Source organism: Phasianus colchicus, chromosome 25 (assembly GCF_987193195.1).
Source record: "Phasianus colchicus chromosome 25, bPhaCol1.hap1.1, whole genome shotgun sequence".
NCBI classification, from domain to species: domain Eukaryota; kingdom Metazoa; phylum Chordata; class Aves; order Galliformes; family Phasianidae; genus Phasianus; species Phasianus colchicus.
In genome coordinates, this window is record NC_143460.1 from 1,460,791 (window position 1) to 1,481,927 (window position 21,137).

Consider the following 21,137-nt stretch of genomic DNA (forward strand, 5'->3'; position numbering starts at 1 on the left):
ATATATTTGTTTTCGAAATCTAGTGGCAAAGGAATGAAAGCCACAGAAGCCACAGTGTCTACCCAAAGGTGTTTTTATTGCTGCTTGGGGTTTTTGTTTGTTTGCTTTGGAAGGTAATACCAGAATATTTTGTATTTATGCATGTTTAGCGCCTTTCAAATTTGTGACAATGCAGCAATCAACATCCAGAAGTAGTTGGAAGGAGGAGCCATTTCTGACTCCATTTCTTAGTTGGTGTGCTGCTCTGTCACCTCCATTTGTTCTGTGCCTCGTTTTATATGGAAAGTATCATCCCATATTTTCTCTCTTTCTGTGCATCTCTGCAATTGTGCATTCTCTTGAAACTCTCTGGTATCTGGTAGCTCTCTCTTCTGATCATTCTGTGCTCCAGATATGAGTTTCATATCTCACGTGTGGGTGTCCCACAGTGTCTCACCCGTCAGATTAATTTTAGGACCTCTTTGAAATAGAGAACAGATGACACTGCTTTACTCTTTTTTCAGTGGGCTCCAATTTTATTTCTTTTGCTTAGCCCAGGTTTATATCACAGACATACTGAACAAGGGGAAAGTTGTATCTGATGCATTTGAAATCAAGTATTTAGGGCTCCATTATAACTGTAGAATTAAGAAATTCACTGTAACTTAAATTGCAGTTACTATTATTGAGGAGGACAGAGGAATAGAACTTTATTTATCTTTTTAATATTGATGAAGCATACTTTTTGTAGGTAAGTTTATCAAATCAGCAGCTTTTCTCTACAGTCTTTTATCTCCAAGTAATCCTGGTATGCAAGGCCTACACTCATTCCTGTTGCTCCACTGCAATGCATTTCATTCAAGGCTTTAACCACACAGCTCAGTGCCTTTTCCTGTCAGCAATGACAACGTAGTTTTGTTTCAGGGGGAGTGGGGTGAATGGAGAAGGACAACAAAAAAAATGTACCATAAGATTCCAAACACTAAATATGTTGTACACATATTTGTCGTCCATCAGGGCCTAAAATTCCAGAAGCTGGCACTGCATCTGCTGGATTCAAAGCTTTGGGAAGCAGGTGTGTCCCGGATGTCCAAGTCTGTTGTGTCTCTGTGTCGATTTTTCCTGAGATGGGCCTGGAGGGAAGGGAGAGGAACATGTTAGAAGCTTCAAATGCTTTTGTGTTTTACTGCTTAAATAGGTGAGTCTTCAGTACCCCATAAAAAGGATCGTGCTGTCATAACTGGTTGCTTTTAGTAGTGTGGCATTGTTTTGGTTTTTGTTCTGGGTGTGGGGGGGAACTGCATTTTCTGTATGTTCTTTAGTTCTTTCACATGCGTCCTAGATATCATACATGCAGGGAATAGTGAGGTGTTCTTGTTACACCTTGTGATCCTACCTTTTAATTATTTTTTTCCTCACAGTGAACACCTCCTGGGGAAAAATATTTCTAAGTACCTTCAGCATCTGCTGTGAAGGAGCCAACTGTATCATTACTACCTTTGAAGGGAGAAGGTACTGTCTAGGATAATATTCAGGTACTGCCAGGTGCAGCTGGGTACACAGGGAATAGTAGTAAATGAAAATGATTGCATGTTATGCCGTTAACAACCTGAAGAAAAAGAGAAGTCTAAAACTAATACAGGGAGCCAGGTGAGCAAATAGAAATCCTCACTCACGTGAGCTTCACTGCAGAATCTCAGCCAACTTTTCCTCATAGTACTGGAAGTTCTCTTGAATGTCCTCCCATGGCACGAAAGCCTTTGCTTCCTCTCCTTCTTCCTGTTCCACAAAGTTCTGCCAGACGTACTCAAAGTCTTGAGGCTTCATAATCCTCAGCTTGCAGCCAGCAGACTTCATTTTTTTCAGGGCAGCCTGCATTTCTGGCTCTTCCCACATGAAGAGGCGTCCTACCATGATCGTCAGACGCAGGTTCTTGTTCTTCCTTAGGGTCTCACTGATCCGATCGGCGCAGGTCACGCAGGGGCTGGAGGAGACGTACCAGGTGATGTTGTAGCGGAGGCTCGATTCACACTTTGGCAAAATCGTGTTAAAGAAAGCAATTTCTGCATGGGAGGCTGCGTGCTCATCTTCCAGGTAACCCCGGGAAGTCGTCGACTCTTTGCCTTGGGTCTCTACAACATAACACAGGAAGGTTTTGTTCCTGCCTGAGCTGTATTCCACGTTCCTGAACTGGAACTTGAAAAATATGGCTGGGAGGCGTTCCCTGCGGAAAGTAGAGAGGAGAGAAGCATCTCAGAAAGCAGATAATAAAGGGTTATAGCACTGGCTTAGTTCCTGTGTGATCGTGGACCAGTTGCGCCATCCACCATGATTCTCTTTTGCTATCTATTAAAAGGAGATCCCTGCCAAGAAAGGCTAAAAATGCATTAAACATCACTGGATGATCAATTACTGTGTAGTGAGGCTTCCAGACCCATTTTCAACACTTAGTCTTTTTCACTTTGATATGTGGCAGTATGGAGCTTTCCTGGTCGCTCCCTGTAGCATCTAACTGGAGCATGTAGTACAAGAATTGTGCTTGAAGAATGTTGAAAAGATGAAGGATGCTGCTGACAACGTGCCCTGCGACCTGCTAAATACTACTAAGGATGATGGCTGCATAGAGTAGCCAAAGCAAAATAACAAAAAGCAGCACAACATTTTGTTTCTTAAATGCTAGTAATCTTCCAGAGTCTTGTACTCCTCTCAACAGAGCTTTAGGTGGACCTATAACCTTGCTATTCCCACTGAAGCTATAATCAATCTTTGTAAAACACTAAGTGTCTTATTCATCTCTTGTCTACAGTTACGTTATAATGTCAGATCTCTCCAGGGGTGCAATGAGCAAAGGTCAGGACAGCTTCTCAAACTCCTAGAAATATTAATTGGGGAGAGCAGTGAGGCTGCAGGAGCAGGTGACAGAGTGTTGTTCTGCTGAGAGGAAAGAATTTGTGATGCAATGTGGCATCAGGTATCCAGAGATGGTGGAAATAAATGGCATGGAAAAGAATGAATGGACTCAAAATCAGTATGCTGTTCTCAGTTTGTAGAAAGTGAATCGCTGTCAGCTTGCTAGTGGGGAATCCTGGCTTGGGCCGTGCTGAGAATGTGGGATGGTTGCAAGCCAGGAATAAGAACTGTTCCATGAAGGGCTTGAATTTGATATATATAATCAGCAGGTGTCTTCCTATAGACTGTAATGGAAAAGGTCTCACTTTGAGGTAGGGCTGCACGAAATGCCCAAAGTAGCATGATACTCTGCTTATCAGATTGGAATGGGAGCAGCTCAACAGAAAGTATGGTGTAACAGAGTCCATCATGTAACCTGGCTGCAAGAGCTGCAGCATGGGCTGCAGGACTTCTGCATGGAAAAGGATTGCAGTTGGTGTGCTGTCTCAATACATAACAGTAAATTATAGCTGCAATCAAGCTTTAGCCACATTGCTCTAAATGTTTAAATACGTTTTTCTGTCTCTGTTTAATTCCACTTAGAAACTTCCAGAAACTTCTCACTGCTGTGCACGTATTCAGTCCTCACACAGCCTGAGGTTTCCTTGCTGCCAAAGTCCTGTGGCATTTTTGGCTTTTGAGGAAATGGAAACATAAAAGAACGCTGTCCCTGCAGAATGTTTGCTGGTACTCCAGCAGGACAACGGGTCTGGTTGTTCCTGCAGTGCACATTTGCAGTGAAAGGCCTGGATTTACAGCTCACACTTCTGGTTTGGGTTTCCCAACAGTGTGATTTTACAGACGAGTGACTTCTCTTGGAATAGCAGTGTGCTGCACGAGCCAAATAGTGTGAGAGTTGATACGGTTAGGTTGGCACAGTTGTGCTTTGTGCTAGGAGAAGAAGATTGTTATTCTTCAGGATGCAGTGAGATGGATGAGTCGAAACAGCATTGTGCATAGAACAGCAGCTACACCAGGAATGTCTGTTGGTGCTGTCAGTCAAAGAGTACCCTAATTCTTTTTGCATGTCATTGATTTATATAACAATGCATGTTGAGAGTGCAAGTCTGGCTTCAGAAGTTTTATTAGAAGCAGATTTTCTGCTGCTTTCTAAACTATATTATTAAACGCTTACGTTATTCGGTCCTGTTTAGATGAAGTCTATCCAAGCTGGGATTTAATAGCAAAGCCTGTCTGGGGCCTTCTCTGTTAGCACTGTCTTAGCTGGAGGTGTGTTCATGAGGGATGGTCGGCAGTAGTGTGGATACAGGCTTTTGTTTTGGTTACTGAGCAAACAGATCATGCTGGTGTGGTGTGATTTGGTCTGTGGTTCTCTGGGTTGTGCTGAGTGCTTGCACTGGTGTGCACGAGTTCTTCTCTACCCACTGAGTCCTCTAAATTAAGGGAACAGAGGGAAAACACTAAGAAATTGAAGTTAAGGTTACCTGTTAGAGCTAGTCTCATTTTCCTTGTGTTATAAGACCTCTGGTGTCACTAAACAGCATCATCAGGCTATTTCAGCAAAGCACCTCTTATTCCACAAACTCCATTTGTTGTCTTTGAGCTAAGAAGAGTTTACATCCTTCTGAGACCAGCACTTTTCCTGCTTTCTGTCCTAATAATAATAAATGATTCTTCAGATAATGATTTAATGATTCCTTAATTCAGGTTTTCTTTGAAAGCCCAGCCATGCTGAGTGCGACAAGCTGCAGGTTGCCTCGTGTCAAAGACAAGTTTGTGTGGGTACAAGAAGTTGTTCTAAGGTAACGTCATGTGTTTAAATGTGTCACATCAGAGTCGCAGGTGTTAGTTAATTCCTGATTTAACTCTCCTGACTGCAGAGCGGTGACATCAGAGATGAAATTAAGCATGTATGTTTTGATGAGCAGTTTAAACAGCAGTGATCTGTTCCAGGATGCGTTGACTCACTGTGTGTTTAATCAGACCTTCTAGACAGATCTCTGTGCTTATCATCCTGGCATCCATCTGAGATTATCTGGGATGTTCACCTCAATCTGTCCTAGCAGCATGGAATGTGCATTGGCTTAATGAATAGGTTTCCAATAAAGAATGTAAACAAAGCCAAGGGCTTTTTCCAAGTCTAAGTAATTGGCTGAGAGCATGGAAAACTTGCTGATCGTGGATTCGGAGGCAACCAGTAGACTGTTTGCTAGTTAGCAAGGATCTCCTTAATCCCATGTAAACCAGAGGAGGGAGGGCACTTCAGCACAAGTGTGAATTGTAAACACCAGTCCTCAGGAGGCTCAGTTGTGTCCTTGCTGAGACTTCCCAGCAGCTGGGACTTGGGCAAGGTGTCTCTGGTCCTCTGAGTAACTGGGAAGTCCCACAGCAAGGGGTGCAGCAGTGAAAGAACAGGAAGAGCACCCACGTGTGCCATAGGATTGCGTGCGTGCTTGGATGCTGTCTGCTGCTTTCCCTCCCGTCTGAGTTAGAGTGTTTGGCAGATGACCCAAGATGAAGTGAGGTACCATGATGGTGTTGTTTATTTGCGTAGATTAAAACACTCCACAAGTGACTGATAATCAAAATACATCCCTAAGAAAGATTTGTCATCTGCTATGAAAGCACAGCCTACTTCTTTGGACACTGAGATCTAGCTTTGTGTCTGTTCCTGAGTATATCACTAATTCTTGGCAAGCCTGTTTTCCCATGATTTAATGGCAGGTGATGTACAAATGTTAACATTATCCATATTCCACCCTTTTTGGTTTTCTAAGATTAGGAAAACAGAATGCCAACAAAATGTACCAAGATGAGATCCATTCTCTTATTTCTTATACCAGACCCGGTATTGCTGTAGGTGTTAAATACAACAATTGTCTTGCCTTGCATATAACTGTAAATTTATTAAAATACACAAATAGCATCTATTTTGGTGACTAGGCTGACAGCTTTTCGGCTTTCTTTCGTTTTGCAAATAGAGAAGCCATTTTCTCACCATTTCCCTCTCCAATAAAGGCACAATGTTTAGGACCTGCATGTGAGCTTTGTGCCTATGGAAGGGGTGGGCTGGGGGGGCTTTGAGGTCTGAAGTTTTTGCTGCTTTTTGCCAACTATTTCCAAATAAACACTCATGCTCATCGATGATAGAAAGTCTGTAATGATCAGCTGTAACAGAAACCAAGAGTTTATCACCTCCTGCTAGAAGGAGCCTCATTTACACTCTAGGTAATGTGTAAATAAATACATCCACTTAAATGTCGTGAAAAATACACAGCAGGAGCTTACATTTATCCAGGGCTGTATTGAGCCAAATGCTGACAAAAAGTGAGGGTGGGGGGAAGTTAATATTCTTAAACAGATTGATCGGTTTCCCAACATCTTTTGTGTATGCCAGGCTCTGCTATGAGCCTCAGCTTGAAAACTTGGCTGTGTGTCAGAAGATGCCCTTAATCCAAGGGCTGAAACTGAAATTCTTGAATAGTAGGCAGTGTAATTGAATTTAAGTGCTTGCACAGTGGCAGTTGCTTTCTCATAATTCGCATAGCTGGCTTTATTGGCTGAAAAACTGTAAGTAATTAGGAAATCTGAACAGTGGTGAGAGCAGGTTGAGGCACAGCCTGCAGTGACAGGTCCTTCCCAAAATGAGAGTAAAGATTGCTGGATTTTTCTGTACATCTTTCTGGGTCCTCTGGGATTTCTGCTTCGCTTCCTCATTCTCACCTTTAACACCCAGTACATCAGCCATAAACTAATAATCAGGGGATACCAGGCCACGAGCGATGCAAGAATTCTCCGGATAGCTTTAAACAGTTTCCAAATAGTATTGTAATGAGCACGGTATAAATACCCATAGTGACAGCTCTGTGGTCCCTCACCAAATAGCTGAGTACTTTCACTTCAGGAATTTCACCTCTTGTCTTGCTTGGTATCAACGTACAGAAAGAAAATGGGTGCTACCAGCTTCATGTACACAGATAGCAGAGCATGGATTTTAACTCATTCCTAGAAAAGCTTTACCCAAGGTAATCCAATCAATGATTTCAGAGCATATGCATTCCTCCCTGCAGAGGGACATAACCCACTTGTGTGGGATGAAACCTCATGCATGGCTTTCAGAAGTGCCAACCGAACACAGTTTGCAGCATCTCTCTTATTGCTGACCACTTCCCAGGCAGCAACCTTCCTAGTGGGTTCTGCAGTCTGCTCTGATGTTTGCATTGCAGCAGCTAAGAGAAATCATGGGTTTGGTTTATGCACTGGGAACACTGCCTTGGTGACTTCAGGGGAGACCAGAGGGAAGAACTATACAGGGCATCTTTATACCAGAGCAACGACCATTTCTAAGTGCTTGGAGAGAACAGATTACACTTTTTTTAGCGGTTGTCAGCAATGTCTGACGAGTTCAACTTCCTAGCAAGATCTGTTGTATCTCCTCTTTCAAAGGCCAGGCTCCCTGCAACAAAAGGAGCTGTGTGCTGCTTTGCTGGCTTGAAAACCACCTCTTGTTTTGGTGCCTATCCACGAGCAGGGCTTCTCCGAGTGCCCAATTCCAGATGCAAGCTCTTGAAAGATACATACCTTAGGTATGTAAAGCAAATCAGCCATGACAGGGCTATTCTTCCTAACACACAGATAGAGAAACTTTCAGACAAGAGCCATTGATTACGCCAGGAAATCGATACTCAGTTCACCAAGGACCTCCCGTCGGGCAGCGATCCCGGTGCACTCAGCAGGACTCCATGCAATGCAAAAGGACTGCTGAACTCTATGGAAACAGCCCTACTTGTGTAAAAACAAATGGATTTGACTGCCTGCCTGCACGGGGTGAGTCTGTCTGCTCCAAAACATGTTGAAACTTAACAAAATCCCACAGCAATGAAAGCCATACTTAAACCCTTTAAGAACACCGAGAAGTGCACGACTTCAGATACTGCCTTTAGTTACCCAACATCTGAGCTGAGGGAGAAACCTCTGAAGATGCCCATGTCAGTCTCATGCACCCACTGCATAGTGAGCCCCCTTACCCTGTCACGATTTCAAACGGAGGCAGGTCTTCCCTCTTCACCTTCTTCTTCTTTTTCCCCTCGCCCTCCTCTGCGTTGTCGGGTTCACCATTCTGGGTGTTGCTGGGCTCCTCCTGCTTTTCTGCCATCTTCTCAGCTATAGGGACAGTCAGTTACAGCCACTGGGAAAAAGAGTAATTTCAGAAAGCTCAGGGGGGAGGGAAAAAACAGAGCTGGGAGTTCCTGCACCAGAGACAGTTGTCGGGGGCTAAATATGGAACAAAGCAGTGATAGAGGCTGGATGGGGTTGGGTGTCCCGGGCTCTCAGCTTTCCTTCCCCAGCTTTTGCTACGTCTTTTTAACAATCCCCCACGCTCCTTTTTTAATTTAAAATTAAGTGACGACTTCGTGGTGGGCGGGTTAAGCAATGGGTGGAAAATCCTGGAAGCCTAAGGATCTATTTATCCGTGACTATGACAGATAGCTGGCAAGGTGCAGAGCTGGCAGGTTCTCCATTTACCTTCCATTTGCCAGTTTATTATTTTGCTGACCTTGAAGGACCACTGTTTTGGCTCAGAGGGGAGAGGGGCAATCCCCATTTGGTTTGCTGGAAAATCCCCATTGTTGTGGGTTTGGCCTTGTGGGCCACCTGGAGTGCCCAGAGCAAGAAATCGCCTTTCCTTCCCCCCTGCTCTTCCAGGAGAATGAAATCCCAAATTTGAGCTTGTTGAAGTTAGTGTTACAGATGGTGTCGGTGGAAATTCAAGCCAGAGGTTTATTCCAGATGTTTTGAAGTCAGGCTGATAATTCACAGTGGGTATTTCAGGTGCAGCACAGTTCCAATTCCATGTGCTGAGCACATTGTTCTCTATTTTTTCTCTTCTTTGGCTGAATATTTAAAAAATGCTTAGCACACCAGGAGTGATAACACTGCTAGATAAGAGTAGGGATTTTGAGAATCTATTGCCTTAGAGATTCTTGCAGCTTTCCTTTGTTTGTTTCCCCTTTGCTTCTGCAGGGGATGCAGATGTTGGATGAGTGATTGCACAGGAGCCAAAGAATCAGACAGGCTGTCTGTGGAGCTGTGATGATAAACGTGTGTGCAGACCTGGAGGTGAGGCAGCACTTACTGGGGCTGCTGAGAGCTGTGTGCCAAGGACAGAGCACTTGGAGGCATTCTGGTAAAGTACTTATTGTGATTGCACCAAACTACTGTGGGTGTGGAATCTGTCCTTCATAAAAGAAATGAGAAGGACTATAAAGATTTTATTGACACAAGCTTAGGGTGTTTGCTTTGCTCAGCAGTATATCAAGCAGATCTCTCAAAGAGGCTGCGGTGGCTTGGAAGGTTACTCAGGGTTTGTCTGGGCTTCACATAAGCTCTAAAAAGGGGTTTGTACATTCAGATTGGGAGGATTCTCTCTCCAGAAATGCAGAATGATGTGAAATTCTTCTCACAGCTTAATCAAAGTTTGTGTCAATCCCATGTGAGCCAAGCCTGATGAAAACCTCAGCACGCCTTTCTCAGGGAAACTCTTCTGTGACATGGAGGTGAATGGGAGGTGTGTAGTGATGCAGAACTCAAGTTTTAGCCAAAGCACGCTGGAAATCAAACCTCCAGTATCCTGGGTTCTGCACCTACTTCAGAGCCCACCGTCATGACTTAGATGAAGCTGAAATGTTGTGCTATATCTGATTCAGGCTGTTAGTGGGAAACCACTGTGACAGGCTGTTCTGTGTAGGAATCAGAGATGTGTGAGTACCTGCTTTCAGGTCACACTCGTGGTGCCCCGTAGCCAGCTCTCCTACAGCTTTAGTTTGTGCACCACCACAAAGTGATAAACTTATGCTGCTAGGCAGATAATTTGCCTTCTGGCTGCTTTTTCAAGCCCCTAGCTAGCTTGGCTTTCTGCACTGTGAGAATCACAATACCTTTTGTAGTTCTTCATTAATAGCATCACTGAAATGTGTTGTGGGGGCAGGGACACCACCCACCCCTTCACTCCTTCTCTGTTTGGTAGTGATGAGAAAGTTGTTTATGTGATGACTGGCATGGAGAGTTTTGTGACAACAGTGCAGCGAAGGATTTGAGACATTCCAAGACATCCTATCCGTGGAACATATATTTTCCTGGTGCAAAATTTTATTTATTTTTAAGCTGGAAATACTTTCCTGGAGAGCAGGTGTAGTGTTTTTCCTCTTGCCTGGTGACTATGCTCAAATTCCAACTCCCCTGTCCAGTTACCCTCACCTCTGACATTTTGGGAGTGTTTTTGGGGATGGGGATCCTCTCTTAATGAGTGACAGGTTCTCTCTGTCTTCCCCCTGTATGCTAAAAAGCACCCTCCTTCACTCTGACCCACTTTTCTTTTTTTTATTTTTGGAAGCTCTTGACTGTTAAGGTCCCATCTTTCCTGCAGCCTTAGCTTTCACTGGCCTGGCCCCTCTGCAGAGTTCAGGGCTGAGCTCCTATCTAATCTCTGGAATGTGGCACCGAGACTCTACCTCTATCCAGCCCTACCCCAGCTGCTTCACAGCTCCATCTAGGGCAGTGCACTAAATAGTCACGATCCACCCCCCTGCAGAGTCTGCCTGTGCCAAAAATATAAAGGGACACCACCGAGTTGCTGTCGAGCTGACATTTTGCATTAGAGCCTTAGGAATGAAAGCTTTGATCGGTTGTATTCAGTTGTTTTTAAATGACCCTAATTCCCCTGAAGTGTGTGCGTGAGTCCAGGAGCATCCGTGCACGGGGCTAATGGCTGGAGCCAGTAATGGAATTCTTTCCCCATCAGGTGGTACAGAGTAGGAGCGAGGGCACAGCGCTGGAGGATGCAGCCATCCTCACGCCAGGACCTCCAGCAGCGCTTAGGTTAGCTCAAATCATTGCAGCAGGCGTTGTTACTGAGGCTTCCTTCACCCTTCCCCTCTCCGTCACTTCATGCTTTATTCAGTAGCCTGTGAAGCTCTGAGAGCCCTGCGCAGCAGAATGGCTATTTGGCCACAGAAGCACAGGAGATCTGCTCGCACCTCAAAGCTCACACAGCAGGGCTGGGAGCAGAGGCTAAATCCTCCCCTTAAATCCTGCTCACCTCCAGCAGAACCCTGTGGCCTCTCCCTGCTGGATGCAGTCGGTAGGTAAGGACTGCTCCCACTTCAGTAAATCTGCAGCAGCTGCACTTCACTTGCGGGGAAAAGCGGAGCGACTCGACCCTGTGCTGCAGAACCACACGGGCCCTTCAGCTGCTTCCCCCTCAGCAGCACAAACCCAAGCTGTGGTTTCCTGCCTAAGCCCATTCTCCATCCTGTGACAGATGCGTCCCACAGCATCTGGCAGCCTGTCCCCCTGTGTTTTAAAAGGTCTGGCTTCACCGTCTTGGGGCATCGAGGCCAGAATGCCTGATCAGAGCTGTGAATGAAGGGGAGGAATAGACCTCAAAGCACTGACCCTGCCGTAGGACTTGAAGAGCTGTCTGCAGTGGGAGAGCTGCCGGCAGGGCACAGCCAGCAAGGGAAGGCTGAGCTCTGTTCTGGAGGCTGCACTCTGGCTTGGCTCATGTCTCAGGTATTAAGATCTGATCGTGGGTCCCTCCAAATGCAGAGCACTTTTTCCACTGATTTTAGAGACATGTGGGAACAATCTGATTTTTTTTTTTTTTCCCCTTCTCATCTTGAATGAGTGTCTGACAAGGAGAGTGTTGTAATCCCTTGACCTGTCTGCCCAGCAGGTTATCTGCTTGTCCTCTAATTGCAGCCCGAGCTGCTTTACTGCTGTTAAAATGGCTGCTCTGTGCTGATCACAAAGGGGCAGTGGAAGAGACCTGGCAGTGGAAGTCCTTGCCAGGGAAAGGAGGCTTTTATTGCATTCTTGGGCTGGAGGAACATTTCTGGATAGACGCGAGAGTGAAATAAGACACTGGCTGTGTGAGTCATGGCTGAGATGTGCTCTCTATTCCAAAGGGACAGCTGGTGGCAGTAACAAAACATCTCCCTAGATACATTGTCTGGCAGCCATCCCCCTCCTGCTTTTTCCGGCTGTAACTACCGTTACGTGATAAATAAATAAACACTCACTGACAGTGATGTGCGGAGGCAGCTTTCCTTCCTTCAGCCCCTGGAGGCCCTCACCTGTCCCTTTCATTGCGCTGCAGGACAACACTGCCAAGTTTTAAGAGAAGGGGTAGGAAAACACAGGCGTCAGCTGCTGCAAAATCCCACAAGGTTCAATCTGAGCAGCGCCCACATCCCCTCTGGGCAGGACATTAGTTTGCTGTGAAAAGAGCAATACCTCGGCTGAAATGAGCCGTGCTGCAAGCAGAGATAAGAGATGCTCTCACCTCCTTGCTCGCCTTATCTTCACATCTGAACCCTGGACATCCCTGGCCTATGATCCCCAGCACACACACCCACTACTGCTCTCCTGTAGAGCTGAGAAGGAGTGTTACTTGGCAGGCACTGCTGGCTGCCCAATTAATTCAAAGTCCAACTGGAAGTCGATGCCAACTCCAGGCAGCACAACCTCCTTGCTGCTGGGTGCGGTTTCCCTGGGAGCAGCCCCAGCCCTGGGTGCTCAGAGCCCTGGGAACTGATGCTCTGCTCCTCCCAGCGCTAACGAGGGGGCTGTGGGAGGGCTGCTGGCCTGTCATCAGCTCGCTGGAGTTTACACACAGCAGCAAATTCTTTCTAACATTTCACTCTCTATTTTAACATAGCTCCAGACACCAGCGAGTCAATTTAAGTTCCTCACTGCTGAAGCCAGAGTGTTTTCTGGAACAGCTAGTAAATTATTGAATGAGGCAAGGGTTGGGGAAAGGGGCTGGGTGGAAAGGCGCAGAAAGATTTTATTTATGGACAAATATTGTGTATCCAGCAGGCAGAGGATGTGCCCTTTGGGCTAAGATTGGTTTCGTATTGAATATGCCTTTCTGGACAGACTGTCTGAAGTCTGGAGAGAGGGATCATCCCTGGACATGGAGATCTGAGAGGTGGCTCTTCTCTAAATGCCACGACCCTAGGAAAACTGTCACGAATGCATGGCCTTTGTCTGAGTCACTGCTTGAGCCATGTAGACCACGACATGTCCTGCAGTGTGTTATGAATGTTCCCTGACACTGGGGTGGGATATGGTATCCATTCCATAGGCTAATTTAAGGGGCTGGACAAGCACCTTGCATACCCACTGAGGCGATATGGATCCAGCCTGCCGGCTGCCTTTGTTTGTTTTGGCTCAGGCGGAATTCCTCCATGCTCCTTGCAGATGGCCTGGGGAAAAAAGCCCCCGGACAGTGTATGGCAGGGAGGAGAGCCCTGAGCTCACCCACATGGCACCTCCAGTGAAATCCCCTCTTAGACGAAAATTTCACAAGTTTTGCAAGCCAGGTTCCAAGGCATGGTTTGGATTTCTTGCATCTTCCTGGGTTCTCTTTCCCAGATTTGATTTGACTGCAGCCCAGGGCAAGGTCTGCAGGAGGATGCTGTGTTGCCATGTGCTTCTTCCAGCCATCGCGTGGTCAGCAGCACGAGATCCACTGGGCTGCAATAACAGAAAACCAGACTATGAGGACAGGCTGGTTTTGCTCTGCGCTGTGCAACAGAAGAGATTTTCTGGATGGCTGACTTTGAAACATCATTAACGTTATTCTAATGCAGAGGGTTTTAGCATAGTTATTTGAACGGTAAATACACTAAATGATGCTTTAAATATTAATACAAGAGGGTGCTTTGCTGAATCTAAGTTTGTCAATTGATTTCTAGCAATTGTATGTATGACACATAGGAGCACTTGCTGCAAGAAACTGCAAGCATCAGGGAAGCCATTGGTGCGTGTATAGCCACCTATGGACTGGAAGGGAGAACTGAAATAAAGACAAGAAGTCAGCTGGTCACAGCAGCTGTGAAAATGGGGAAGGCAAATATGAAAAGTTCATAAAAGTCAATTACATTTAATTCAAGCTATTACTTTACTCTAAGAGGAAAAAAAAAAATTAGGGAGAAGGGAGAAGAGGAGTAATTCTGAAGAATGTTCAAATAGGTGTCCGGGTATTTAATTTGGATGTGTTATTAAACATTGCAGTTTTGTACCAATTCAAGAGCAATTTACCAACCTACGTGTCATTTAAATAATATTTTTCCTCTTTTCAGAAGCACGGAGCACTGTCAGGACTTGCCTTATCCCTCCTGGCTGCACTAGATGGCTCTGCTCTGCTCTGCTCCTCCTGGCTGTTCCGTGCTGACGAGGGGAGGATAGGCATAATGGTGTTCAGATGTCCTGAATCATTCCTAACTCCACTGAATTGAATCTCCAGCCCAGATATTACTTTCTTTTTAGGGAGAAATAATTTATGTCCTCCTGTCCTTTGGCACATGGAGGATGCATTGCTGTAAATAAGGTGAGGAACATGCAGTTATATAAAGCCCAGAAATACATAGCTGTTGTTTTGTTTTGTTTTGTTTTTAATTGGCTTATGATCCTTCTACTGCTGCTTGCAGTGTTCAGTGCTTTATAGCCCTACAATCACATCTGCTGAATGGCCTGCTCTCACGCAGCTTTTACTCAAGAGATTACAGCAGACTGCTTGCAGCAGCAGTCCTGAGTGAAGGTGTCCTTCAGCTGCAGTGGAAAAAATGGATGGGATCAAAATGACAGAACGAGGTACACGGCCAGATCTTCAAAAAGTTCCACAAATGTTGTCTGTGCTCAGCTACTTTCTTTGTTTCCCTTGGGCTTATCACGCCATGCTGAGCACCCAGCTCTTCCATTTACAGTTGTGGGGCACAAGAACATTCAGCCCATTTGCCCTTAAAACGTGCTCAGGAATGAGGCTGGCTTCAGCTCTGCTGCTGATCCCCTTCTTTTGAGGGCCTGAGCACAGCCTATGGACTCCAGAAGGGATCCTTTGAGTTTTTCAGATCCCTTTTGCAAACCTAATGCCAAACCAGTGAAACAAGAATAACTTGCATTTATTTATTCTCCATTTTATTGCAAGCAAATACAATTTATTTTACATTCCTGAACCTTTGCAAATAAACCCACACACCTTAATCTACAGTCAGCTGCCAGAAAGAAGATTCCCTTACACTTTTCCTCCCATAAATTACTTCTATTGATTAAAAAAATAATAGTAAATATTTTGTAGAATGCAACATTTTTGAGGTTCAGATCGAAGATCTGTCAGTGCAAGAGCCAGAATAAAGGGTGGACAAGGCTTCTCCATTCTCCTTTCATGTCTGGCTCTGTGGCATGGCTTGGTGCTGTTTCTCTGGGGATGCTCTTATTTTAGCCTTTCCTGAGGAATAATATTCAGGGAATGGAAATACTGTGAGATGAGATACCTGTAATTACAACTTTCAGAGCAGTGTCAGCAAGTTTTTACATTTTAAAGAAGAATCTTGTGTTTCTGTACTTAAACAAACCAACATTTTAAGGGCTTTCTGTCTGTTTTTGTGTCCTCTCACCCACCCAAGGCATTGATGTCAGCCTTCTGGTGAGGAATAGCACACAAAGGTGGAATTGAGATATTTTCTCTTGGGACAAGCACTTGCATTCTAATCATTGCTGCTTTATCTTGGAGCAACACACTCAACAAGTGCAGAGCTCCACAAATAAAAGTCAACGTGCCCAGTTTCTTTCTGCAGCAGAGCAAGACAGATTACTGCCTGCTCAAGGACTGATACATAAGAAGTTAATGGTATAAAGCACAAACCAGGTGATACATGAAAATGAAGCAACAGCAAGAATAGCAAAAATTTGTTCTTAAAAAAATGGGTGTGCATCAGTGGAGGGCATTTTTATTTGGTCCAGAAGAGATGGGATTTACCACGTGTGAACAGTTTCTGTTCTGAGGGAATGGGAGCAGGACAGAAGGAGGCCCTGGGCTGCTACTCTGAACTTCACTGGTATCATTGATCCTAATTTGGCTCGTGCAGTTTGACCTGATAGCAGTAAGGTCCCCATACTGCTGTAGCCCCAAGACCTCAGCAGTGTTGGAAAGAAAGTTCCCAAAGAAGCGTGATTGCTCTACAAAAGCACACAGGTATCTGGTGGAAACCTCTCCTTTATACAGCCACAATGAAGGTGGGAGGAGGAGGTGTGTTCTGCCTATCCAAAAGTAAGCCCCAGAAATTATTAGATCTTGGCGTGGTTTCGTTTCACAAAATGCCTTCATTTCGTTCCTGCTCTTATTCGCTCTTTCCTGTCTTTTGCTCAGGGTTGTCCTTCCAGATGCGGATGGTCAGGCAGGTTGCCATGGCCAGCCAGCCCAGGTAGGGCAGCATCAGCAGCGCTGCCACCTTGTTGATGCGGTACCAGGAGCACACGGTGCCGATGGCCAGGCTGTCCAAGCACAGGATGTCGATCAGCGCCTGCAGAGCAGAGAGAGGAAAATTACTTCTGTTCTTCCTTTTGGAAACATACAGCTAAAGGTCACCATAGAATGGCCCAGGCTGGAAGGGACCTCAAGGATTGTGAAGCTCCAACCCCCTGCCACAGGTCTGGCCACCAACCTCCCCATTTAATACCAGCCCAGGCTGCCCAGGACCCCATCCAACCTGGCCTTGAGCACCTCCAGGGGTGGACGGGGCATCCACAGCTGTGGAGATTGTGAGAAGGAATAGAAATCAGGGAGATTTCACACTGAGGATTCAGGTAGGCTGATCCTGAGCCCTAAGACCTCGGCTCTGAACTCACATGGGTGAGACCAAACCAGGAGTGAGGAGCAGCGCTGCTGTTTTGTTTGTTATCAAGTTTCACAGATTAATACACTGCTTGGTGGCCCTTCTACTGATAATGCCTGTGTAGGTGGATCAGAAACGTGCTCATCAGTACCAATGGCTGCTATCACTTGAACTTCCTAAATGTACATTTCATCAGCAGGGTGACAAAGCTGAGGTGAAAACAGGCATCCCACTCTGTGCCTCTGATCTTCAGGCAAATGCTTCTTGAGCACAGCACACGTCCACGATGTCGTACCTTCATGCATATCCTCCAAAAGGCTCTGCTGTGCACATCGTGTTGTGCTGTACTGCTTGATAAGCGCAGCTCCTGTCCCTCCCCCCAGGGATGCTGCTCTGCTGCTTTGGGCAGGGTGTGTCCCTCAGAAGGGCTTATCTGTCACCCCGAGTCCTTAACAGGGAGATGCAACAGCTGGGCCATTGACTTTTGAATCTCCCGCCATGCTGTGGCTATCAGAGGGACAGGAGCAGGGTGAGGAGTGGAAGGGGCTGATACCATTCTCTAGAGCCAGGTGCAGCATTAATCGTATCAGAGCAAAAACTCTTCCTGCAGCTCTCTTTACAGTTGCACAATGCTAGGTAGAAACTCTCCAAACGAGCCCAAAACACCCAGCAGGGTCTCCAGGATACGTTACCATCTTCAGATTACGTGCACCAAAGAAGAAGGGAGGCCAAGCCCAGTTCAAGGCCAGCTGAGCCCCATAGAGGCCAAGCGGGATGATGGCTTTGCTGCTGCAGCCACCCAGGTCATTCCAAATCAGGTAGGAGGCGTAGCTGTGAAGAGGGAAACTCGTTAGTGCTCTGCTGTCCCACAGTGAGTGAATCCATAATGTAGGCAAACTCCTCACGTGGAAGATTGTCCTGCAGCAGGGGTTTGCATGACTGCTGTGTCTGCACAGCTGCTGTGTCTGTGCCCCTGGCTGCTCTCAGTCCTCTCGTCTCCCACACCTGCGTGGCTCACAGGATTTCCCCAGGGCAGCAGTTGTTATTGGTGTCCTGTCATGGTGCTGAGGGTGGGCTGTGCACAGCCTGGAGCATAAAGCTGAGCAACTCAGCTCAGAAGGCAGCTCAGTTTCATAGAATCATAGAATCCTAGAATGGCCTGGGTTGAAAAGGAGCATGATCCAGTTCCAACCCCCTGCTGTGTGCAGGGTCACCAACCAGCAAACCAGGCTGCCCAGAGCCACATCCAGCCTTGGATGCCTGCAGGGATGGGGCATCCACAGCCTCCTTGGGCAACCTGTTCCAGTGCATCACCACCCTCTGGCTGAAAAAATTCCTCCTCATATCCAACCTAAACCTCCCCTGTCTCCGTTTAAGACCATTCTCTCTCATCCTATCACTATCCGCCCTCTTAAACAGCCGTTCCCCTTCCTGTTTATATGCCCCTTTCAAGTACTGGAAGGCCAATACCTGGGAATTCCCATAGCTGGGAATCAGCACACCTGCCCTGCCCTGCTGACCCAGGGAAAGGGGATATTAAGGCAAACTGAAGAGTTTGAAATGATTGCACCAGAAAAAGCGTGAGGAGATGGGGGGGCTGTGCAGAACTTACCCCATCCCGGTGTACAGGACGGTCCAAGCAACGGGGAACATTTTGCGGGGTGGGCACCATGAGGGCTTTTTCAGCTTCTCGTACCAAACAGGAGTGTCTTTCCTATTGACGAACCAGCTGAGGAAACCCCCGACGTGAGGCAGGACAGTAAAACCTACGGTGTAAGCCCACATCCTTCCCTGGTGACGCGCAGTGGTCTTTTGCCTATTGCAGCTTAAAAACAGCAATTGATCATCAGTTTGGAAATCATTTTTTCTTGCTTTGATCTTTTTTTGCTCATTTCCTACACTCCGCTTTAGTGGGTAAGTGTTTAATTTGTATTCAGCATTGCTACCGACTCCCCTCTGCCCGGTCTGTGAAGGAGGGGTAATTATTTCTGCCATGGTTACATTTTCCCCTTGATCTATGAAGTAGAGTGGCTCCCGCATTATTTTCTGGGCTCTTACGAGCTCTGTGTAGCAGGGTTCACCTGAGGTGGTTATATTCTTAGCAGACAAAGCTTCAGTGACTTTTATCGTTCCTCCCCTGAATGCTGAAGTCAGACAGCACACAGCTGCGTTGCTCTCAGAGCCACACGTCTCGGCAGAGCTGTTATCTCCCCTCTGCATGCTATTCTGAGTATGAGAACCCAGACAGATCATGCCTAGAAAACCCCATCCATGCTGACTTCATCTCATTTTTCGCCATGGATTTGTATTTTAATTGAGGTCCGTAACAAGACAATGTCCTTACAGTAAATTAAATTCTCAGTGAACCCTGTTTAATCCTCCCTACAATCCTAGCAGACAGAAGCAGAATTCTTGCCTCCATTAGCAGGTAAGCTGAGGCACAGGTTTCTTAGTTTGCTCGCAGTCTAACCATGCCCAGGTTGCATGAAAGGAACAGATATTTAACAATTACATTTTCAACACAAAACAGCTCTGGGAAGGATGGCATCCAGCATTTCATTCCCCTGCTGTTATCCTCAGGAGGGCTGTGAACCCGACAGCCTCGTGCCCTTCCTCCATCTGTCTGTGTTCGCCTTCGCTTTGCTCCATTAAGGAATTAGAGCTGAATTAGCATTCATTGGAGATAACAGGATTCTCCAGGAGCACAGCAGCTCGGTGCTGTCAGCAGAAGCACATAATGCACCTGAGCAGATGCACTTGGGAAGATTGCTTTTAGCAGTGCAAGGAGAGAGAAGGAGGCACACAAGCATCCCTGGTGCTCGGAGCACAGGTGGGGGATGCAGGGAGCAGAAGGGCAGGACCAATCTGCTCATCTGTGCAGCATTCTGACTCACCATCAACGCTTTGCTATTGCCTGTGCTAATGGTTATTATTATCATCATCACGCTGCAGAGCTTTCCTCCTTAGAAGCTCACACCAGCCAGGCTGTATGTCAGTAAGGAACAAATGCCCCCGACGCCGTCTGTCACCAACAATCCCTTCACCAGACAATTTATAGCACCATTAACGTGTGTCTGGAAGGAGAGAACCGAGCAGGCAGAAGCAAGCTGTTGCTCCTGCTTTTGAAGTGTAAACCAGCACCAGCCAGGCTCTGCCCTGAGACGCTGCAGAAGGGCTGTGGGCAGCGCGGCGTCGTTTGGGTTTCTCACTTTGCTTCCATAGGGTTTGAGCCATAAAGCCTTACCGTCTCTCACCGCCCGTCTGTGCCGTGCAAAGGAGAACGGTCGGACATCCGAGTGCCTGTGCTGCTGCTGCTGCTCCCGTGCAAGGAGGGGAACGGCCGTTGAGTTTTGCCCAAATAGCAGAGAAAAGGGGTGTGTGCGCATCGCTGCGTGGGTCAGATTACACAGAGCCCACGTTGGGGCCCTGCGTGCATGGCCTGGCCCTGGGGCTGACACTGCAGTGATGCTCGGGGTGATGTGTAGGGCAGAGCATGGTGCTGTGCCAAAGCATAAAGCCTGTGGTGCAGATGAGCTGCGTGAGAGACATGGATGAGGATCAGGCCCGTGGTAGCATGAAGTCTGGGGTGTTGCAGGGATATGAGGTACACCGATGTATTCCAACTGGGGATCTCAGGTTGGGCTCCTGTGGGCAGGAGGAGCTGCTGTGCCTGCAGGGAACCTCTGCCTTTGCTGTTGCTGGGTGCTGCTGCACAGCTCGCTGGTCACCCTTGGGCTGAAAGTCACCGAGAAGCACTTGGATCTGAAATAAAGACGTGAGAGGAGCATGTTAAATGGAAAAGGAAAAAGCTAGAAATCAATTTCCATTAGTAAGCTGTCTGCGAGGGATGGGGAATTAAACACTAATTTACTTCAGTTATGGGTCATTACCTGAATTCCATGGCCAGGAGCAGGATTGCTGGTTCCTGGCAGAATGCAGTATTATGCTGTAACAGAACCACTGAGAGCTGCTGTTTTATTGGGCTCCGAAGAAAATTTTTCAGGGGGAGGGGAGGAGAAAAGAAAAAAAACTCCAACAACCCACATGGCAGGGGGTTAGATTTTCAGCCAGCATAAATCAACACGGTGCTGTTGAGAAAGTGTTTGTACAGCATCATTACTGCTCTGAAATAACAGATGCAACACGCGTTCGTCAAGCAGCAGTCTGCTGCACATCCCAACAGGCTGCTGCTACTTGCATGTGGGAGCTCATGCCATGCTGCAAGGAGATATGCCACAGCACAGCACTGAGCAGCCCCAGTGCTCCCAGTGCTCCCAGTGCTGGTGTGGGGTGGTGACAGCACAGTCACAGCAAACGCTGGGGCAGTTGGTAGCTGGAAGCAGTTGGGCTGGAGCACAGATCTCCGTTGCCTTTCTGCTTGGCACAAGGCAGTGGAATCCCCTGACTATTTTGGAGTATATTATGCTGAAAGCATTATTAAAAGCTAGGTGTCAAATCATGAAGGTCTTGGTAATTCTGTGAGGTTGGGGATGATAGGTGATGACAGTAGAAGAGCGAATGCAAAGAGGGAAAAAATAGCACTGTGAGTGATGTATCAGCCTTACCTGA

General features: G+C 46.7%; 2 protein-coding genes and 1 long non-coding RNA gene across 4 annotated transcripts; 1 reads left to right on the top strand and 2 right to left on the bottom strand.

The window, feature by feature from the left end:
• Nucleotides 1-586: 586 nt before the first annotated feature.
• APOBEC2 (apolipoprotein B mRNA editing enzyme catalytic subunit 2) lies at nucleotides 587-8,233 on the bottom strand. Its single transcript, XM_090124742.1, has 3 exons — nucleotides 7,917-8,233; nucleotides 1,656-2,203; nucleotides 587-1,112 (listed from the first exon to the last, which is right to left on the bottom strand). Exons 1-2 carry the CDS (start codon nucleotides 8,042-8,044, stop codon nucleotides 1,663-1,665), a joined length of 669 nt encoding a protein of 222 aa, XP_089980868.1. The 5' UTR covers nucleotides 8,045-8,233; the 3' UTR covers nucleotides 587-1,112; nucleotides 1,656-1,662.
• LOC149915032 (uncharacterized) lies at nucleotides 7,351-14,284 on the top strand. The gene is made up of 3 exons (XR_016459927.1): nucleotides 7,351-7,716; nucleotides 8,914-9,076; nucleotides 14,037-14,284. It is a non-coding gene; the product is annotated as an uncharacterized LOC149915032 (long non-coding RNA).
• Nucleotides 14,285-14,869: 585 nt separating this feature from the next.
• Nucleotides 14,870-20,531, bottom strand: TSPO2 (translocator protein 2). Of its 2 annotated transcripts, none has more exons than XM_031605972.2 (5): nucleotides 20,459-20,531; nucleotides 19,813-20,330; nucleotides 18,181-18,384; nucleotides 17,261-17,399; nucleotides 14,870-16,256 (listed from the first exon to the last, which is right to left on the bottom strand). In XM_031605972.2, the coding sequence occupies exons 3-5, from the start codon at nucleotides 18,351-18,353 to the stop codon at nucleotides 16,074-16,076; spliced, it is 495 nt and encodes a 164-aa protein (XP_031461832.2). In that variant the 5' UTR covers nucleotides 18,354-18,384; nucleotides 19,813-20,330; nucleotides 20,459-20,531; the 3' UTR covers nucleotides 14,870-16,073. The 2 variants fall into 2 exon arrangements, with proteins under 2 accessions (XP_031461832.2, XP_031461831.2); XM_031605971.2 differs by having other exon boundaries at nucleotides 18,181-18,393.
• Nucleotides 20,532-21,137: the final 606 nt, after the last annotated feature.